The 20,203-nt window shown below is 36.5% G+C and overlaps 1 protein-coding gene across 1 annotated transcript; it reads left to right on the top strand.

Annotated features, from left to right (window-relative positions):
- The first annotated feature begins 961 nt into the window (after positions 1-961).
- LOC127161848 (cathepsin S) lies at positions 962-20,197 on the top strand. Its single transcript, XM_051104603.1, has 8 exons — positions 962-1,084; positions 13,642-13,767; positions 14,021-14,143; positions 14,217-14,369; positions 14,573-14,797; positions 15,008-15,173; positions 18,547-18,649; positions 18,763-20,197. The coding sequence occupies exons 2-8, from the start codon at positions 13,645-13,647 to the stop codon at positions 18,860-18,862; spliced, it is 993 nt and encodes a 330-aa protein (XP_050960560.1). The 5' UTR covers positions 962-1,084; positions 13,642-13,644; the 3' UTR covers positions 18,863-20,197.
- The last annotated feature ends 6 nt before the right edge of the window (positions 20,198-20,203 follow it).

Here is a 20,203-nt window from a genome sequence, read left to right as displayed (position 1 = left end):
ATTTGCCAAACAAGCCAGACAGCAACTGAATTAACATTATGTAAACAATTTATGTGACATTTAACAACATATAATTTACCACGAAGAGTAAAAACGGGTTTCCCAAATTCAAAAGCCGTCATTAAAATGAAACTCTCCGCATCTTCTCTTCACTGTTTCCGCGCCGATAAGCCACTGAGGTTCTTGTTCCCACAATGCAAAGCATAATTCAAAAATACGGAAAAACACCTGTAAAAACCAAATAAGGAAAATTCCTTCAAATTATTGCGGTATATTGTACTGTATTTTTACTGATTTTTTTTTTTTTTACATTGTATACTTTGGTCCACAGTATGTCCACACTTTCCCCATTGCTCTTACACCTGACCCACAGTATGCCCACACCTTAATGATTTTATAATTGTTTGGGTGTGATTGTCTACGTGATTATGCTAATACTGAGTTTTAGATTGGGACATGATTTGCTTTTGGCTGTTCAGACTATCCTAAAAAAAGTAAGAACTGTATTGTATTTTAAGTATTTTATTTTACTAGTGATGTATTTTGTCACTGTTTTTTGTAATTCAAAATATTATTCAGCAAAAAAATGCAATCCCCTTAAAAAATATTTTTAAAAAATGTCTTGTAAAATCACAGCTTTTCTGAATTGCTAAAACACATGTTTTGAAGTCATCACTCATTTTCTCAAAACCTTAAACACAAATCCAAATGATCAAATTAAATTCACAGAACCCCTGACCCTTCTGGCAAAAACAATTTTACCCGTGTGTGGAAAAACAATGCAGTTGTGCTTAATCTTTGCTTACTTCTGTTTGGGGTTTTGCATGACAAATTCATCACAGGGCAAACTGTGTCTGAGTGAGAATGTGTTTAGAGTTTTACAAAAAGAGTGCATGAGATCTGCATACAGTGTCTAAGCTGCCAGAACTTGTTTAAAGTTTTGCAGAAAGAGTGTCTGTCTGTCTATCTATCATGTGACGGGGTAAAGCAACTGCATATAAAGCGAAGGACTCAGGAACTCAGAGACATTCATCATTATCTCCTCTACAGACGACCAAAAGTGTTGATTAACGAGACTGCACAGGTGAGAAGAGTTTTTTTTTTCTTCTAACTTTTATGTGTTTTGTCTTTTTCATAAAAGTCTCATTTTAAGTGTTCTCTCAAAAAGTTTCTCTTTCGGTTTAAATTGTGATGACTTTGAGAACTTTTTCTCATAGAAATCTGAAATGTTTTCAATTTGAGTTGTCTTTTTACAGTTTTTTCAACTGCTCTCACACACTTTGCCTCCATTTTTTCAGAACTTTAAACACAAATCCAAAAACTGCACAAATAAAATGCAAAATGCCTTATATCTCTTGCAAAATTAACCACTGTGTTCAAAATATCACAAACATATCTCAAAAGCAAACATTTGTCATAAGTTGCAAACACCTTTGCCTTAATATTATATTTTTAGACATATCATATACACACAGTTATTCAAAACCTAAAGCTCTACTTTCATGAGTTCCTGTGTACATTTCTGTACAAGATTTGCAAAATCCACAGTATTTGGCAAAACTCATAGTAAACAAGAAAGCAAGATTGAAACCAAACTTTTTTGTTCTGTTTTGTTTTACTGTAAGCATTTGTGGTTGTGAATACAGTATTACACAATATGAAAGAAAAGAAATACAGTACAAGTCAAACGTTTTTTAACAATAAAATTTTTAATGTTTTTTAAAGAAGTCTCTTCTGCTCACTAAGCAGAAGAGATTTATTTGATCCAAAGTACAGCAAAAACAGTAACATTTTTTTTCTTTGCTATTTAAAATAACTGTTTTATATTTGAATGTATTTTAAAAGGGAATGTTATGTGTTTTGAAATGTATTATTATGTTGAAAACAGAGTAGAATTTTTTTCAGGTTTCTTTGATGAATAGAAAGTTCAGAACAAAAAGAACAGCATTTATCTGAAATAAAAATCTTTTGTGACATTACAAATGTCTTTATCCTCACTTTTGATCAATTTAAAGCATCTACACTCTTAAAAATTAAGAAAGGTTCTTTGTGGCAAAAGAATGACTGAATGGTTCTTTGTGGAACCAAAAATGGTTCCTTTATGGCATCGCTTGAAGAACGTTTTGAAGCACCTTTATTTTTAAGAGTGTAAATAAAAGTATTAATTTCTGTAATTCCTATCCCCGGAAAAAAAAAAAAAAAAACCTGACTCCAAGCTTTTGAATGGCATAGTGTATAATGTTACAAAAGCTTTTTATTTCAGATAAATGCTGATCTTTATATCTTTCAGTTCAAAGAATCCTGAAAAAAAAATTCTCAACTGTTTTAAATATTTCTAATAATAATAGATGTTTTATAGCATATTAGAGTGATTTCTGAATTATCTTGTGACACTGAAGACTGGAGTAATGATGCTATAAATGTAAGTTTTTATATATATTACAATATATTACATTTTAAAATATATTCAAGTAGAAAGCAGTTATTTTAAAATATTTCATTTAAAAATATTTCACAATATTACTGCTTTTGCTGTATTTTTGATCATATAAATGCAGGCTTGGTGAGCAGAAGATAATTTTTTTTTTTTTTTAAATGTTATAAATCTTACTGCCCTGGTGCAAAAACAGCACATGCTGGTAGGTATTTTTGATGCTGATTTAAGCTGGTCCTTTGCTGGTTCATGCTGGTCCTTTGCTGGTTTATGCTGGTCATGTTGCTGGTCAAAGGACCAGCCTAAACCAGCAAAGGACCAGCTTAAACCAGCATCAAAACATACCTACCAGCATATGCTGGTTTTTTCACCAGGGTGGTCAAAAACTTTTGACTGTTAGTGTATATCAACCATGTGTAATTAGACAGAAACCAAACATAATTTGGTGAAAAGGTGATTATTCCAAAGCATATTCCAAGGCTTATTCTAAAGCCATGATTGATTGGTGTTAAGTAGAGCAATGAGTGTTTGCACAAGTGAGGAGTTCCTGTGAGGCACTGATGAATTAGTGTGGCGTTTTGATTGGTTGTGTTTGAAAAAGAAAATCAAGATTCTTCCTGTTAGTTTTTTGTGTGTTACAAAGAGAATGGTGGTTCTGGTGTTTGGGTGTCAGGTTTCAGAAATTGTGTGACAAGTGAAGATTATGTGTGTAAGCAGTTGAAAAAAACTGTAATAAAAGTCTTCTTTGTTTTTGACTTCCCTCAAAAAGTTTCTCTTTCTCTTCTACAGTTTTTCACATTTGTTAAAACACTAAACCCCATTCTCTAAACCAAATTCTCAATAGCCTAAACCAATTTGTCAAATTTGTCAGGCACTGTTTGCAGATCTCATGCACTCTTTTTGCAGAACTCTAAACACATTCACTTACTAAGACATAGTTTACTCTGTGACTATAACCAGTCATATGAACTAAAATTTCAAAACCATTATGCCATTTTTCAAAAAGCGCACCCATTTCCCTGAACTATAAACACTATTCCCCTGCTTTAACACATAGGTCAGATTTGGTGAACTGTTACTGCCAAACTCTACACACAAATCTCTACATTTCTCAGTGCTTACACCATGTCATCATTTAGAAAGCACTAGCATTCAATATTGTTCACTCAAGTCTGCAAAGTTTGAGCTCAGTTAGCACACAATTACCCAAGTGGAAACACTAGGAGTCAAAATTTATCACACACCAATCAGAACCTTCGATGGAGATAAAAGGACCAAAGTCAGCTTATAGTTTGTTGCATTTCTCAGATCAGAAGTGAAATTCTCAAAACTACTCATTCAATCTCCACATCATCTAGTCACTTGTGCACTTCATAAAATGTTTCTAATTTTTTTGAACAAATTGCATTTGCTTTGGTATGTTCATGCAACTGATTATGCAGCTGATTTGTCTGCGGTTTCCTACAGTATCAGTTCCTATTGTCATGTCGCTATAGTCTTACCCTTCAAAACCTCATCGTGTATGTCTTTACAGTAAATGCTAAATATGCTAAATATTTGATCTAGTTTCATAAACTGTCAAGCATATTCAACACATTTCTGTTAGACTTTTTTTTTGTAAATTTGTCATGAACTGTTCAAGTGAATATTCATGAACGAATGTAGAGACTACAGATCAACCAAAGATAAAGCAGTTTCTTTTTTTTTATTTTTTTTTTTTTTTTTTTTCTTGATATTTTTTTGTCAGACCACTAGTAAAAGTGTAGCTGTGAATTCTATCCAGTCTTTTTTAATTAATATCCCGCATACAGTAATGTGTAATTTCAAAGAGGAAGAGTAGGAGGTGAAAGAGGAGGAAGACGAGGACAACAACATGGAAGAGAAATAGGAAGGGCAAGGGCAAGAAAACAAGCAGTCTCATATATTTTAGTTGATGCGTGAAAGCACACCTTTCAGCAGCCCAAAAGTTTTCTCGCATCTCCGGATTCCCCTCGCCTTAGACAAAACCATCTTCATCTTCTGCCCATGCGCTCAAAGATCGGATATCACTAACTGACTCATGTCGCAACGAGCTCAGTTTGTGGATCTCCTTTCTTAGTCAATGGAACAGTCTCTCCTTCTTTTTGAACTTGATTTCCTCCCCCACTGACATCCAATTATTTACCGACGCCGCCCCCTCTGTCAGCTTTGGCGGATTCTACCAAGGCCGCTGGTTCACATCCACATGCCCCCCCCAGCTACTAGATCTAACGCAGCAGCAAATATCCTCAGCCCCTTTTGCAGCTCTCCTGTGGGGTAAAGAGTGGTCCACCACCAGCATCTTAGTACACTGCAACAACGAGTCAACCGTTCACTGCATTAACAAAGGCCGTTCCCATTCATGCGCTTGCTGAGACGCCTGATTTGGACCTCGGCTCACGACCAGTTTATCATAACCACAAAGCACGTTCCAGAATTTCAGACTGCTGGCACCAGAGGCGGAACCACTCCCAACCCCAGTACCTCACTATTCACAACTGATATTCCCATAGACCATCCATTGTCAGCTCTACGTGAAGCTTCCCTCAGTTCCATTTTACAAGCTGTCTCCCCCAGGACCCTCCAGTCCTATCTGACAGCATGGAAAAGCTTCAAAGAATTCCACTCCATCCACACTGCAAATTGCTGTTCCCCGACTTCTCACTGCTTGCCATCACGTAGTTCATCTGCCACCTAAATGTCAACAAAAACCTCCAAATTAGCACCATTAAAGGTTATCTAAGCGGCGTCCAATTTTTCCATAAGATCATTTACGGCTCACCGGCACACCAAGTATCTAATTCTCAGACCTCCCTACTCATCAAAGGCATCCAAAAAACCAATCCCACTCACCCAGACTCTAAAAGTCTAAAAATTCTGACCAAATGCATTTCCACCCTCCGCAGAGGTTACCATTTCCTCAACATCCGCCGTGCCCTCGATGCAATGTTCATTCTAGCCTTTTTCGGTTTTCTCAGATGCTCGGAACTTGCCATCTCATCCAACTTCAATCCATCCATCCACCCCACCATTTCAGATCTTCAGCTACTGGACCACGAAACCATCTCCTTTTTCATAAAGCAAAGTAAAACGGACCAGTCCATGAAAGGCCAGTTTATTTACATTTACAATTAATTTATTTACAATCTCCATTTCAATCTCTTTCTGGTTCCAAAAACAGACCTCAAGTCCATTCTGCTCTTATCCGGTACCCCAACCAACAACTTCCTCTGTTGCCCTTTTTGTTCTCCGCGTTGACATTTCACAACTCAGATTCGCTCAAAATAAAAATTTAGCATGCAAATATAAAATAATTAGACGGACCAAATACTTTCACTGAGCATATAATAACAAAAAAACATAAAAATGGCTATAATTACACTACAGTTAGTCCGACTGACTTGAAAATTGGTATGCAGCGTCTTTGTCCAAAGTGCCAAGACGATCTATGAAGACATTCGCGTATCTTAAAAAATATGGCCGCCATCAGCCAATGATGAGCTGTTTGAGCACCCATTAGACAAGGTTAACAAAGGCCGATCAGAATGAAACTTGGCAGGCCTATTTGTGTCATGGCCCTAGAGGTCTGTGAGAAATTTGAAAGAAATCGGTCACCAGGTGGTGCTAACGAGTTTTAATCACGAGGCGTTTCATGCATATGCACAATCTTCATATCATATGATGGATCTTCTCATTCTGAACAACTTTGCCTCAAGAACCACTGCTGTCAATCAAATCGTTCATTAATTATTCAAGATTTATTTAAAAAACCTACTTTTGCAAACTAGTCCTAGGTTTTTCGCCCGATCGGAACCAAACCAATTAGGGCTGCACAATTAATCACGTGCGTTCAGTACACAGAGCAAGTAATACACAGAGCCGTAAAGCACTGACAAGCTACGCCAAAATCGCGCTCAAAATCGAATTCGATTTTGCGCGCGATTTGGCGTAGCTTGTCAGTGCTTTACGGCTCTGTGTATTACTTGCCGCTCCAGCTGAACGCACGTGTTGGAGCTTTACTACTAATCAAAGTACCGGCTTCATTGACTAAACGCGCCTCACAACATCGTTCGATTAATCGTGCAGCCCTAAAACCAATGCAGAAATATTCTGTGGAGTCTGAATATCAAAAGTAATCAAAAAAAAAAGAAGAAATTTTGATTTTCGCACGCAACAGTATGCAAAAACGTCTGTAGATAATTTTACCAAATTAGCTAAAATGACTATAACTCTTGATTGGAATGCGATATTTTCACAAAACATTTCAGCAGGAGCGAATTTTTGGTCAAATGAAAAAAAAATTGCAGAGTTCAGCAACTTGGTGGCGCTATAATAATGAAAAAATGGCTATAACTACTCTTAGGTTTTTCATTCAACCTCAACGAAACAATTGCAGTACAATTCTTTGGACACTCTAGGACAATAATTATCAAAAAACCGTTGAACTTTGAATTTGGACAGCTTTAACACGGTCAATGAAAATGTTGTCATTTACCTAGTGTACCTGTAAATCTTAAATGACAACTCAAAACTTCATGAAAGGTCATACATCATATGATTCCAAACAAGCTTGCAAAATTTTGTGCAGATTGGGCAAAAATTGGTGCTATAACAGTTATAAAGGTTAAAACCACTACATTTCAATGGTAAAGTCCTTGTAACTGCCATTATAATTAGTGCATGGCAGCAGAGGACCACTCATTGGCTCTTATCTGACACAATCCATTCAGTTCATGGAGCTCTCTTCTAATGAGCTGATGAACTTAATCAGGTGTGGCCAGTAAGGTATGTCTTTCTTATGTAGTGCACTCCAGTCAGTTCACTGAGCACTCTTTTAACGAGCTGGTGATCAGAATCAGGTGTTGTCAACAAATAAGGCAGCACAGAGCCATGAAACATTCTCTATTTTCCAACTAGCCCTAGCTTTTAAACACAAAATGAAAAAAAAAAAATCAGTGCAGTACAATCCTCTAGACTCTCTATGTCGATAATTATCAAATAAAATGCTAAATATTTGCATTTGGACAGCTATGACAGGGTCGTTTTAAAAATGTGGTCTATAAACAGTGTACCCAAAAGCCTATATGTCTTATAAGAAAACTCAAAATTGTGTAAACTGCTACATGATGTAATTCTAAACAATCATACAACATTTTATGGAGAAAAAAAATGGCACTATAATAGTTATAAACATTAAAAACTATTATGTCCATGGTAAGGTCTCTGCAGTTATTAATTATAACCACTAGATGACACCAGAAGACAACTAATGGGGTCATTAAAATCACTAATATAGTATTTTTTAGTTTTTGTTTTTTTGTTTTTTTTTTCCACTAAGATTGATATTTATTCATTATCATTGCATGCATGATCACTTTAAAAAGTTTACCACTGTATTCATGCAGACATATACGTTTTTACAATTGTGACAATTATGTTTTGAGGTTACAAAACTGAAAATTACATTTAAACTCTTAAAAAGAGAATACTTGCAGTTTTGTTGCCTATCATTTGTTTCAGAAATCTAAATGTGCAACAAAATGTGTGTGCATGTGTCTGTCTCTAATCATCTTGAATGAGCATTAATATAAGTTTAAACATTTCATTTCTGTGTATGTGTGTGTTTGTGAGCGTGTTCTCTATCATGGATGTGTTTTAGTGTAAGCCATACATTTTGGCTTGGACTACACCCTAAAACCATAAAATCTTAAAGGCTTTATATGCTTGAACCCCGGTAATTGTCGCTTGCAGCTATATAATTTTATTGTATTTGATTAACTACCTTTACCTGAAAATTGAGTGTTTATTGTTGGCATTGTTGATGTACTATTGCCTATTTAATACTGTACAGCCACCTTGTCACAATTCTGTATTGTTAAAGGCGGTATATATATAAAGGTGACTTGACTTGACTAGAAAAGGTGCGCACACTTTTTTACTGACCAGTGTCCTGGATGACAGCCACATTAACCAGTCATGATCAAAGCAGTAAGGTAAAACAACCAATAGGAATTGTTTCAGCATGGTATTGAAATGTATTTAGTTTTATTGTTGTTAATGATAATAATTATATTTATATTTTAGAATAGGTTTCATGAAATAATAATGATCATAATAATAATTTAAAAGGCAGAAATTTTGAAGACATGATTTAACATACAGATCTTATAGCAGCATAGCAGATCATTTAGCATTAAACATTATTTCATTATTATTGTATTACTATTATTATTATTATTTAAGTTAAACACTTGTTTTTGAAGGTATACAAGCTCATTTCAGCATTAATTTATAAGTGATTTTTAAACCTATTTCATTTTACATTTTATGGTATTATGTCACTAAAACATCAACTGATGTTACTGCAACCATATTTTAATGTTGAATTGCAGTCTCATGTTGACTGGGCTTCAGCCATTTAGCATTCAACGTAATATCAAAGTTGTTTCAACGTTGAAACAACAACTGACCTTACTTCAACCATATTTCAACATTGAATTTCGGTCATAAGTTGACTGGGCTTCAACCGTTTACCATTCAACGTAATATCAACATTGTTTCAACGTTGAAACAACAACTGACCTTATTTCAACCAAATTTCAACGTTGAAGGTCGGTCATGTGCCAGCTGGGTATTGTTGCATCCCTTATATATATCCAGGAGAAGGAGATCAAAGATGGATGATCATGGAGGCTAAATCCTGAGAGATGAATGTTTAAAGCGAAAATTCCGTGAATTGTGTAATCCACAAACAAACGTAACTATGGAACGTCACAAATTCAATATGAGAAACCAGAAACCCAGTGAAACTATAGAAGCATACATGAGTGATTTAAGAAATAAAGCAAAGACTTGCAGATTTGGTGATCTAACAGATGAGCTCATAAGAGACAGACTCGTATGTGGCGTGACCAATGATGGCATGAGGAAAATTCTACTGAGAGACAGTGAGCTAACACTAGCCAAAGCAATCGAATTGTGTCAAATCCACGAGCTGGCTGATCAGCACACAAGGACTCTAGCAGTGCCTAAAAGCAACACTAATGTGTAGTGTGTATCACAAAACAAAAGCTAAAATGTCAAAAAGATCCATCTCTGATCATACAGCCTCACAGATCATAGTAAACTGTAGTAGTTGTGGAGGCAAGCATGAAGCAAAAATGCTTAGCTTATGGTCAGCAGTGCCATAAATGTAAAAAGTGGAATCATTTCAAAAAGTGCTATAAAACTACACCAAAGCACATGCCAAACAGATGGAGAAAAGCAGTAGACCAGCTCAAACTAGAAGACACCACCACAGATAGCATGGACGAATCCTATTATGTGGATGGTGTGTCAGCTGAAATAGCTGCTGTTCCTCAAAAGACTGAACTAATTTGCACAGTGCACATCAAGGGACACTCTGTAGATTTTAAAGTAGACACAGGTGCTAAATGCAATGTGATTTCTGAAGCTTTGTTCACAAACATAAAAAAAAAAGAGGAATTAAGCCCATCAAACAACACTAATCTCATTGCTTATGGAGGTTCGGAGATACCCACAGCAGGTTTTGTCACTTTCACCTGCCAATCATCTGAAAGGGTTTTTAACGTCTCATTCTATGTGGTAAAGAGAAATGTGCAACCATTGATACAACTACCAGACTGTTTACAAATGAAACTGGTCTTGTTCAACAAAGAAATTCACCATGTGTCAGTCAATGGTAGCAACGCACAAAAAGAATTCAGAAGAGATAAGAATATGCATCGACCCAAGGGACCTTAATAAAGCCCTCCTACGTCCACATCATCCGATGCGAACTGTAGAAGTCGTCGCATCTCAAATGCCAAACTCCTCCATCTTTTCTGTTTTGGATGCGAAAACGTCTTTCTGGCAAAATTCTCTTGACGAAAAATCGTCAATGCTGACGACGTTCAACTCCCCATTTGGGAGATTCCGATTTTTACGAATGCCATTCGGAATCAGCACTGCGAGTGAGGTGTTCCAAAGGGCCATGGAGCAAATATTTGCAGGGTATCCATGTGCTGTTATAGTAGACGACTTACTCATGGGAGGAAAGGATGTGAAGGAACACAACGAAAATCTTAAGAAAGTTCTGGATCGTGCACAAAAACTAAACCTCAGACTTAACCCCCTCAAATGCAAGTTTTGACTGTCAAAGATATGCTATGTGGGACATGCGTTCACAAGTGAAGGACTAAAACCAGACCCTTCAAAGATTAAGGCAGTTACAGAGATGGAAGTGCCAGAGAATGTAACAGCCCTACAGCGCTTTCTAGGGATGGTTAACTATCTTGGAAAATTCATTCCAAGTTTCAACAACCTATCAGCACCTTTAAGAGAGCTGACTCACAAAGATGTTGAATGGTGCTGGCTGGAACATCATCAAGACACATTCAACAAGCTGAAAGAGTGCATCACAAGTCCGCCAACATTGAGATATTACAGTGTCCAAAAGCCTGTCACACTGACATGCGACGCTTCACAGTTTGGACTTAGTGCGGCATGCCTTAAGGAGAATGCTCCCATAGCATAAGCCTCATGCACCCTGACACAGAATGAGACACAATATGCTCAAATTGAAAAGGAGCTTCTCGCAGTGGTGTTTGCATGTGCTAAGTTTCACGACTACATCTACAGAAAGAAAATTCTCATCGAAACAGATCATCAGCCATTGGTGACAATTCTTAACAAGCCACTGCACATGGCACCAGCACGATTACAACAAATGATGTTGAGATTACAGAAGTATGATTTTGTGATAAGCTACAAAAAAGGAAAACAAATGTATCTGGCCGATACTCTTTCACGTGCCCCAATGAAGAACAAGCAGCACCAACAGACAGAACCATTAAGACAGCATGATACTTCAGAGCTTCTCTGGTCAGTCGTTGCGATTCGAATGGAATGGCCAATACTATCTTGTTCTGGTCGACTCGTACTCAGGATGGTTCGAGGTAGATCTTCTTCACAATCTAACATCAATTGCCGTGATTACAAAACTAAAGAGACAATTTTCAGTACATGGCAGTCCCCAAAAAGTGATTACAGACAATGGAACACAGCTTTCCAGTCAACAATTCAGGAACTTCGCAAATACCTGGGACTTCATACATGTAACAAGCAGCCCAGAATATCCGCAATCTAATGGATTAGCAGAAAGAGCGGTGCAAAGCGCAAAAGAGTTGATGGAAAAATCAAAGCGAGATGGGACAGACGTCTTTCTTGATTTACTCAATTTGAGAAACGTCCCTCGTGATGGAATTCTCAGATCACCAGCGGAAAGACTCATGTCAAGACAAACGAGGTCAACCCTTCCAATCCAAGAAGTTGCTAGTCCCTTCTACCAAAAGACACGTCAAGGTCACAGAATGACTTGCACACAAGCGTTATCAACAGAAGGTGTATTACGAAAAAACCAGCAAACCTCTCCATCCCCTGCTGAAAGGTGAAGTGGTCGGGTTACAAACACCTCAAGGTTACAATAAAGTGGGAACTATCAAAGCATCTGCAAGGAGCCAAGATCGTAGGTGGTGGAATCAGAGGGGAGGGATTATAGAAGGAATCAAAGACACATCTTGCCTGTCCCTGAAACTTTACCACCCCAAAATGTTGAGTACAACCCTGCAGATCACACTCAAGTTTGTACGCCAAGACAAGACCAAACATCTCTTTCTGACGACTCAAGTACACAGAAGACGTCACCTAACACTGAAGCAGCATCAGCCACCACAGTGCCTACCAAAGAACCAGAAAAAAAGCTTTATGTGACTTGATCAGGCAGAATCTCAAAACCAAACCCAAAGTATATTTAGTTAAGCTGTTTAGAGCATGTTAAGTGTTTGTGTGAAACCAATAACTTGTCAGGAGTGAACACTCTACGTTTCATTTGTTCGTAAAATGATAAAGTTAAAGTATTAACAGCCTATTCAGTTATACACACTTTGATTTTGAGTTAATGTGGATATTTGTTATCATTATTTGACAAGAGACTACTAAAGAAAGGGGATGTAGAACATTGATTAAATGTTCTTAGTTATGTGAATCGCATTTGTACTAGACGTGTATCTGTAGTCAGAATGTCAGTAGAAGCCCGGATGTGTACGGGAGTATGTGGTATATACAATAGCCTGTGATAAATATAAAGTTTCTCATTAAAGTGTTAAAGTAATTTAAACCTGAATCGTATTTGTCATCATTCATCACTAATGCAGGACACTGCTGAATGATGCGCATCAGAGGGGATATATTTGGTTTAGAGAATGGGGTTTAGTGTTTTAGCAAATGTGAAAAACTGTAAAATACATTGAACCAAACGGACACTGTGTTCTCCATTTTTTGATGTAGTGTCTAAGAATGATATGTAGTGCGTATATTATTGACTAATGTGTGTATGATTTGAAAGCTTTGTTGAGTACAGGTGAAATGGTTTTGTAGCAATTGTTTGATTTTGCCAGAAGAGGCAGGGGTTCTGTGAATTTAGTTTGAACATTTGGATTTGCGTTTAAGGTTTTGAGAAAATGAGTGATGGTTTTAAAAAATGTGTTTTAGCAATTCAGAAAAACTGTAACACCATTTTATTTTTCATTCAGACTTATTCACAAACACGGAAGATGCACAAACACAAGAGGTGGAATTTATCACATGAACCAATCATAGCTTATCATAACCAGTCATTTCGTCATCACCAGTCATCATATTGCGGCACTGCCTAACCTCACGTGACTTTCCCCCTGTTCATTTTCAATTACTCCCCACCAAATTCACTGCATGCTTTAAAGGGTCTGTTAAAACTCAATGGGCTAAGGGGAGGTAAGACACACACAGACTCCCACTGTAACTTTACATGCTGGTGTCACTGTTGGACAGTGTTTCTTTAAATAAACAAGTGATTATACACTTTTTAATGTTGAATTTTATAATGTTTGCATTGTTTCATTTTTGTACTACAATTTTTTTTCCACCAATGTTTTAAAGAGGCACCGCCTCTCTTGCCTCCCTGGAGGAAACATTGTGTGTGTTTGTGAGCTGTTTCAGAATTTTTCTTCACTGAAATAATCTTTTCATATTGTGGCTGATGACAAATCAGCCAGATGTCAACGCAATTCAATGAGAATGTAATAACAGATCAAATACTGATTGTAGAATACATGTCAGTAACTAATCACAGGCCGTTTTGTTCTTTTCAGGCCATGATGCTCGGGAGCTTGCTGTTTGCCGTGTGCTGTAGTGCAGCACTGGCCCATTTCAACACAAATCTAGACCAGAACTGGGAGTTGTGGAAGAAAACTTATAACAAGTTTTACTCCAGTAAGGTGAGAATATGAATTTCACAAGCATCTGTCAGATGATCCCAAACCTGATCTTTTACCCACATCTACAAAGGGGGCCAGTGAAACAATAGGACTACAAGTTGACTACAACATGGCACTAAAGACAGAAAGTAGCCTAACATCAAAGTCCTTACAAAACACAGAATAGGGATTATGATGGTTTTAATCAGTGTTGTCAATAATTTAATGTATTGCTTTATTAAACCGTAGAATTGTCTCTTGTTTATGTTGATAGAATGAGGAACTGAGCAGGAGGGAGTTGTGGGAGAGAAACCTTGAACTTATCACCATTCACAACCTGGAGGCCTCCATGGGCCTGCATTCATATGACCTGAGCATGAACCACATGGGTGACATGGTGAGAACATCAGTCCAGTGTTTCTTTATTCCACCCAGCCCCATATTCTTATTTGTGCCATGTTGTTTCACAGACAACAGAGGAGATTCTGCTGTTACTGGCCACAACTCGCATCCCTCATGACTTTAAGAGGCAAACAGCAGGATTTGTAGGCTCTTCTGGAGCTGCTGTCCCAAACTCTGTGGACTGGAGAGCTAAGGGATATGTCACCAGAGTGAAGAACCAGGTATGATTATACTGTATATTTTGAGAGAATACACTCTGATATTTGCTCATTTAGATTTGGGTCCTTGTAACTTTTATTAGGATAGCTTATTTCTGTTTTTTGTTTGTTTGTTTGTTTGTTTGTTGTTGTTTTATATGTAGCATAAAGGCAAAAAGTTTCCTGTTTTACTACTGTTATTATGTTTCTCTCTCCCTTTTTTTCAGGGCAATTGTGGTTCATGTTGGGCATTCAGCGCCGTTGGGGCTCTTGAAGGTCAGCTGAAGAAGACCACAGGAAAGCTGGTCGAACTCAGTCCTCAGAATCTGGTGGACTGTTCCTACAGTTACAGCAACAGGGGCTGCAGAGGTGGTTTTATGTGTTCTGCCTTCCAGTATGTTATTGATAATGGCGGAATAGACTCAGAGTCGTCTTACCCTTATAAAGGAGTGGTAAGTTGTTTGTGTTGCTATGTGTAGAAAAAAAAGGATGAGATTGCATTCAGTAATAAAAGTGCCAGGACCTGTTACTGTGAGATTTGAGTGATACATATGCAGTTATGTCTCTACATCACTGGATTTATCAGTGTTTGGACCATTTCTAAAAAAGCTGCAATTCATAATCATTGTAAGTGTAATCTAATAAATAAATGTATCCTACAGCAAGGACCATGCAGATACAATCCATCCAAGCGTGCAGCAAATTGTACCAGCTACTATTATGTCCGTAAAGGAGATGAGGAGGCCTTGAAGCAGGCTGTTGCTAACATTGGACCTATTTCAGTGGCCATTGATGCTTCCAGAACTCAGTTTCACTTTTACCACAGTGGTGAGTAATTCTTCCCTACACATTTCAATCAGACTGATTACCAGATCAAGGTATTCTACACATGGTTAGTCATCCCTGTTGTCAGCAGGGGCGGATTGACCATCGAGAATTCCCGGTGGCCTGGCAGCTAATTTGGCCCGCTGTCCTACTTTTTTATATACATATATATATATATATATATACACATATATATATATATATATATATATATATATATATATATATATATATATATATATATATATATATATATATATATATATATATATATATATATATATATATATATAAATATTGTTGTTGTTCTTGTTGCTTGCCGAATGTACTAAAGTGATTATTTCCGAATGAATCAATAATAAAACGCTAATAAATCATGAATCGGTTCGTCTTGACTGGCAGCGCGAATCACCCCGCGCAGGATCCACACATCCGCAATTGCGCCAAAAGGATGACGGACTAGAGAATCGAGTGGAAGTGCCGGATGGAGCAGAGAGAAAAAACTATCCTGAACAGGACTTCCAGTTCCATCACTTGCAGTTCAGTTACATCTATAAACAGACTATTGTAGTTTACTTTGTTTACTTAGTCAAGCATTAAACTGCTAGCAAATGTTAGCAGTAGCAGACAGTTACTGCAAAATTCCCAAAAGTACATAATTACTATTGTAAAGAGTAGGAATTTAGCAAATATTTACATCGTTTTATAACAGGTTTAGAAGGGAGACAACAACCATACCAACCATTATTTACTAAAAATAAAACCAAAAACCATGGTTACTAGGCTGTAGTTAAACCGGTAACCACAAATTAACAATGTTTTGCTACACTATATAGTTTCACAGTGGCATTTGTAGTAAAACTCTGGTTATACAAATGGTAATTAATCTGCCAAAAAAACATGGTTGCTATACTTTTACCCTAGGCCTAATAAAATCATGGTTATTTTTCCTTAGGATAAAACATGACCCATGATAATGCAAAAACATGTTTCATATTAATATTTTTCTAGAAAGATATATTAAAAATGTAACTTTTATAGTACTAATTTTGACATTTAGGCAAGATAAAACAATAAAACATGGTCCTAATGTAATATCCTAATGTAATTTATTTTTTACTAAAATAAATGTATACTATGTGCAAACAAATTACAATGCAGTGATTGTCAGGGAATGTCAGGGAAAATGAAGAGAGTAAAAAGGTAAATGGAAGTTCAAGAGATAACCTTTAATTATTTTGCAGATTTAAGGATTTAAACTCTTTATGTGATGGTGATGATGATGATGGCCATAGAAAAAATTTGTTGTGGGGTGTATGGGATGGCCTGGATGAGTGTGAGATTTCCCGGCCTGAAATTTTGTCCCAGTCCACCCCTGGTTGTCAGCTACGCTGCAACTGGAGCGGTTAGCTAAGCTCAGGCCCGGTTGTACGGAGGTACTAGACGGTGCTAAATACCCTCAAACGAAAGCAAAAGCAATTGAAGATATCCAACGTGTTATTGCAGCGTTGAGGAATGTAGCCAATCACAGACATATCTGCTGATTTCTTGTACGCAATGGCCAATCAGAAACGTTTTATTTTGTCCGAATTTGCTCACCTCTGAAAGCGCCGGATCGGTTTTGTATGTGCAGTTTTGCGCGCTTGTGAATCATTTCATGACCAGCTAAACAAAGACGTGATGTAAATAAGAGATTCACTGTGTTGTTTAGAAAGCTTCATTGATTATACTGAGATGAGTGATGCTTTTACAGTTTTTTTCAACTACTTATACACAAAATCTTTACTTGTCACACAGTTTCTGAAACCTGACACTCAAACACCAGAACCACACACCAAATCTGCCATACACTCATTCTCAGCCGTTTTCAATTTCATTAAACACTTTTTAAACACAACACACAGTTCTCTATGCAGCACACAAAAATCTTACAGTAAGTATCTTGATTTCCTTTTTCAAAAACAACGATTTAAAATGCCACACTAAATCACCAGTGCCCCAAACTAACTCCTCACATGTGTAAACACCCATTGCTTTACTTAACACCAACCAATCACCAACCAATTTCCTATTCATTCACAGACAAACCTTTCTTTGACCTTCCTATCACACATAGCCCAGGTCATTGTGTACAGTATTACTGCATTGTATTTTAATTTTGTCTGTTGTATATGTATTTGTCTTTCTACTGTTTATGCATGTGTTTTGATAGATGACTAGCCGTATAACCCACATATGCCATGTTTGGTCTCTTTGAATTTGCATTTTGATCATCTAAATGATGGTGGATATATGTTAATACCTTTGCAACATGTTAGTGTTTTAAGAAACCTTAGTAGTTTTGCATCAACACCCAATCGAATTACATATGCAAAATACCAGGCTCACAGACAAAGAGGTGAAAGGTGAAAGTTCTGAGCAACATTTATTTATTAATTATTTATATACATTTCTTTTTGAGCTAAAATCGCAACACTATAAGAAAGATATATATATATATATATATATATATATATATATATATATCACAATGACGTTGTAATGTCATTGTAACTGTGTAACTGTGAATCCTATCGAGTCTTTTTCAATCAATATCCCAGTAATCTGTAAATTTGTACTTTTGATATGGATATATGGCATTCATAAGAAGTGCACCCTTCTGCATTTCAATACAGTAACTGCCATAAAAAAAAAGTTTGTTTTCGTTTGTTTTCAGTTGCTTTCATGTTTACCCTGAATTTTTCAACATCTCTCAGCCAATTACTTTCAGTCTTGTACAGAAATGTACATAGGAGCTCATGAAAGAAGAACTTTAGGTTTTGAATAACTGTGTGCAATGTTAGACAAATGTTTACTTTTGAGATGTGTTTGTGATATTTTGAATGCAGTGCATGATTTTGCAAGTGATGTAAGGCGTTTTGCATTTTGTGTGTGCAATTCTTGAATTTGTGTGTAAAGCTTTTTAAAGTTTTAAAAATGTGTGTAAGCAGTTGAAAACAACTGTAAGTGATAAAGGAAGCGAGCTTTGCTCACTTTCTAGGGCTAGGCTATAATCCATTCAGAAATTGTATGACACGTTCGTTTTACACGGTGTAATGTTTTAAGATGACATCTGCATATTTATGCTGGATTCGTTGTCGAAATAGCAGTGACTGACACAGTGATTACCAAAGCAAAAAATATACGTGAAAGCAGCCTCAGTGATTTAATTCTGGAACCGATCCTTGCTAAACTACCACAGACAGTGCATGTCCTGAGCAAGATCTAGTTCATGAACCAAAAGCATGTGTAAACTTTTAGATCGGGACATCTCAACCAGTAGCCTAATTTCAAATGCCGCCCATGATTATTAACATTATGTTCCATCTGTCCACAGGAGTTTACAATGATCCATCCTGCACCAACAAGACAAACCATGCAGTGCTGGTTGTGGGATATGGTGCACGTGCTGGACAGGACTTTTGGCTGGTCAAAAACAGGTACAGGTTTACTGACTGTGAAATTGTATGATCATAAACTAAGAACATCTCTCTCAAACAAAACATTTTGAGGGCAAAATACAAATGCTGATTGTTTTCTTTTGCTTTAACAGTTGGGGTACCACATTTGGGAATAAAGGCTACATCCGTATTGCCAGAAACCAGAACAACATGTGTGGTATCGCCTCATACGCCACCTATCCGGTTATGTAGCCGAAATCTATAAATATATCATAATAACATTGAATTTTAAATGATTTTTCTTTTTCTTTCTTTTTTGACTCATAAAGCTTTACCGTTTTTTCAACTGCTTACACACATTTTCAAAACTTTACACACAAAATCAAGAATTGCACGCACAAAATGCAAAATGACTCACATGTCTTGCAAAACGATGCACTGCATTCAAAATATTACAAAAACATCTCAAAAGCAAACATTTGTCTTAAGTTGCAAACATCTTTGCCATAATATTATATTTTTGGATATATCATATACACACAGTTATTCAAAACCTAAAGCTCTTCTTTCATGAGCTCCTATGTATATTTCTGTACAAGATTAAAAGTAATTGGCTGAGAGATGTTGAAAAATTCATGGTAAACACAAAAGCAAGATTGAAAACAAACTATTTTTTAATGACAGTTACTGTACTGAAATGCAGAATCCTGCACTTTGTATATATGCCATTTATCCATTTAAAGAGTACAAATTTACACATTACTGGGATGTTGATTGAAAGAGACTGAATTAGATTCACAGCTAAACAGTTACACTGACACATTAAAACATCATTGTGATACAGAAAAGAAAAAGACATATGGGCACATAGGTGAAAATACAAAATTAGAAATGCACCAAAGCCACTGAGAAAAACTGTATAACTTGACCTGTGGCCTATTTATAGTCTTATTCTAAAGCCGTAATTAGTTGGTGTTAAGCAAAGCAATGAGTGTTTGCACACGTGAGGGCTTAGTGTGAGGCACTGATGAATTAGTGTGGCATTTTAAAAGGTTGTTGAAAAAGGCAAATCAAGATACTTCCTGTTAGATTCTTGTGTTTTACATAAAGAATTGTGTGCTGTGTGTTGCAAAAAGTGTTTTTAAAAAGTAAAGATTTTGTAAGCAGTCGAAAAAAACTGTAAAAGGAAATATGCATTCCCTCTATTCAGTATTTTTACAAATTACTTGATTTTATTCAGCACAACATCACAACGAACAGTTTTACATGAGGTATTAAAGGATTTTTCAATTAGCCACATTCATAAGGTAACAAGGGAGAGAATGGCATGTGAAGGAAAATTCTAACTTCTTTTAACTTCTAACCTGTAGTAGTGTTGCAATCATGAAATATGGACAAGCCATCTGTCTGAAAACAGTAATCTCATTATTTGGGGAACAAGCTGATTTACCATACAAGTTAACCAAATATTTTAGAGGAGAATGATGTAATGTGAAATGCTGATATCTTTGCTATGTACTTTTCCTATATAAACTGTTGTATCCTTATTACTGGGGGATTCTTTGTGATTGGTGTGAGGTCCTCCCAGCCATT

The sequence above is a fragment of the Labeo rohita genome, unplaced genomic scaffold (genome assembly GCF_022985175.1).
Source record: "Labeo rohita strain BAU-BD-2019 unplaced genomic scaffold, IGBB_LRoh.1.0 scaffold_752, whole genome shotgun sequence".
In the NCBI taxonomy this organism is placed as follows: domain Eukaryota; kingdom Metazoa; phylum Chordata; class Actinopteri; order Cypriniformes; family Cyprinidae; genus Labeo; species Labeo rohita.
The sequence above is the reverse complement of the archived record's forward strand: the minus strand, read 5'-3'. Positions and strand labels throughout refer to the sequence as shown.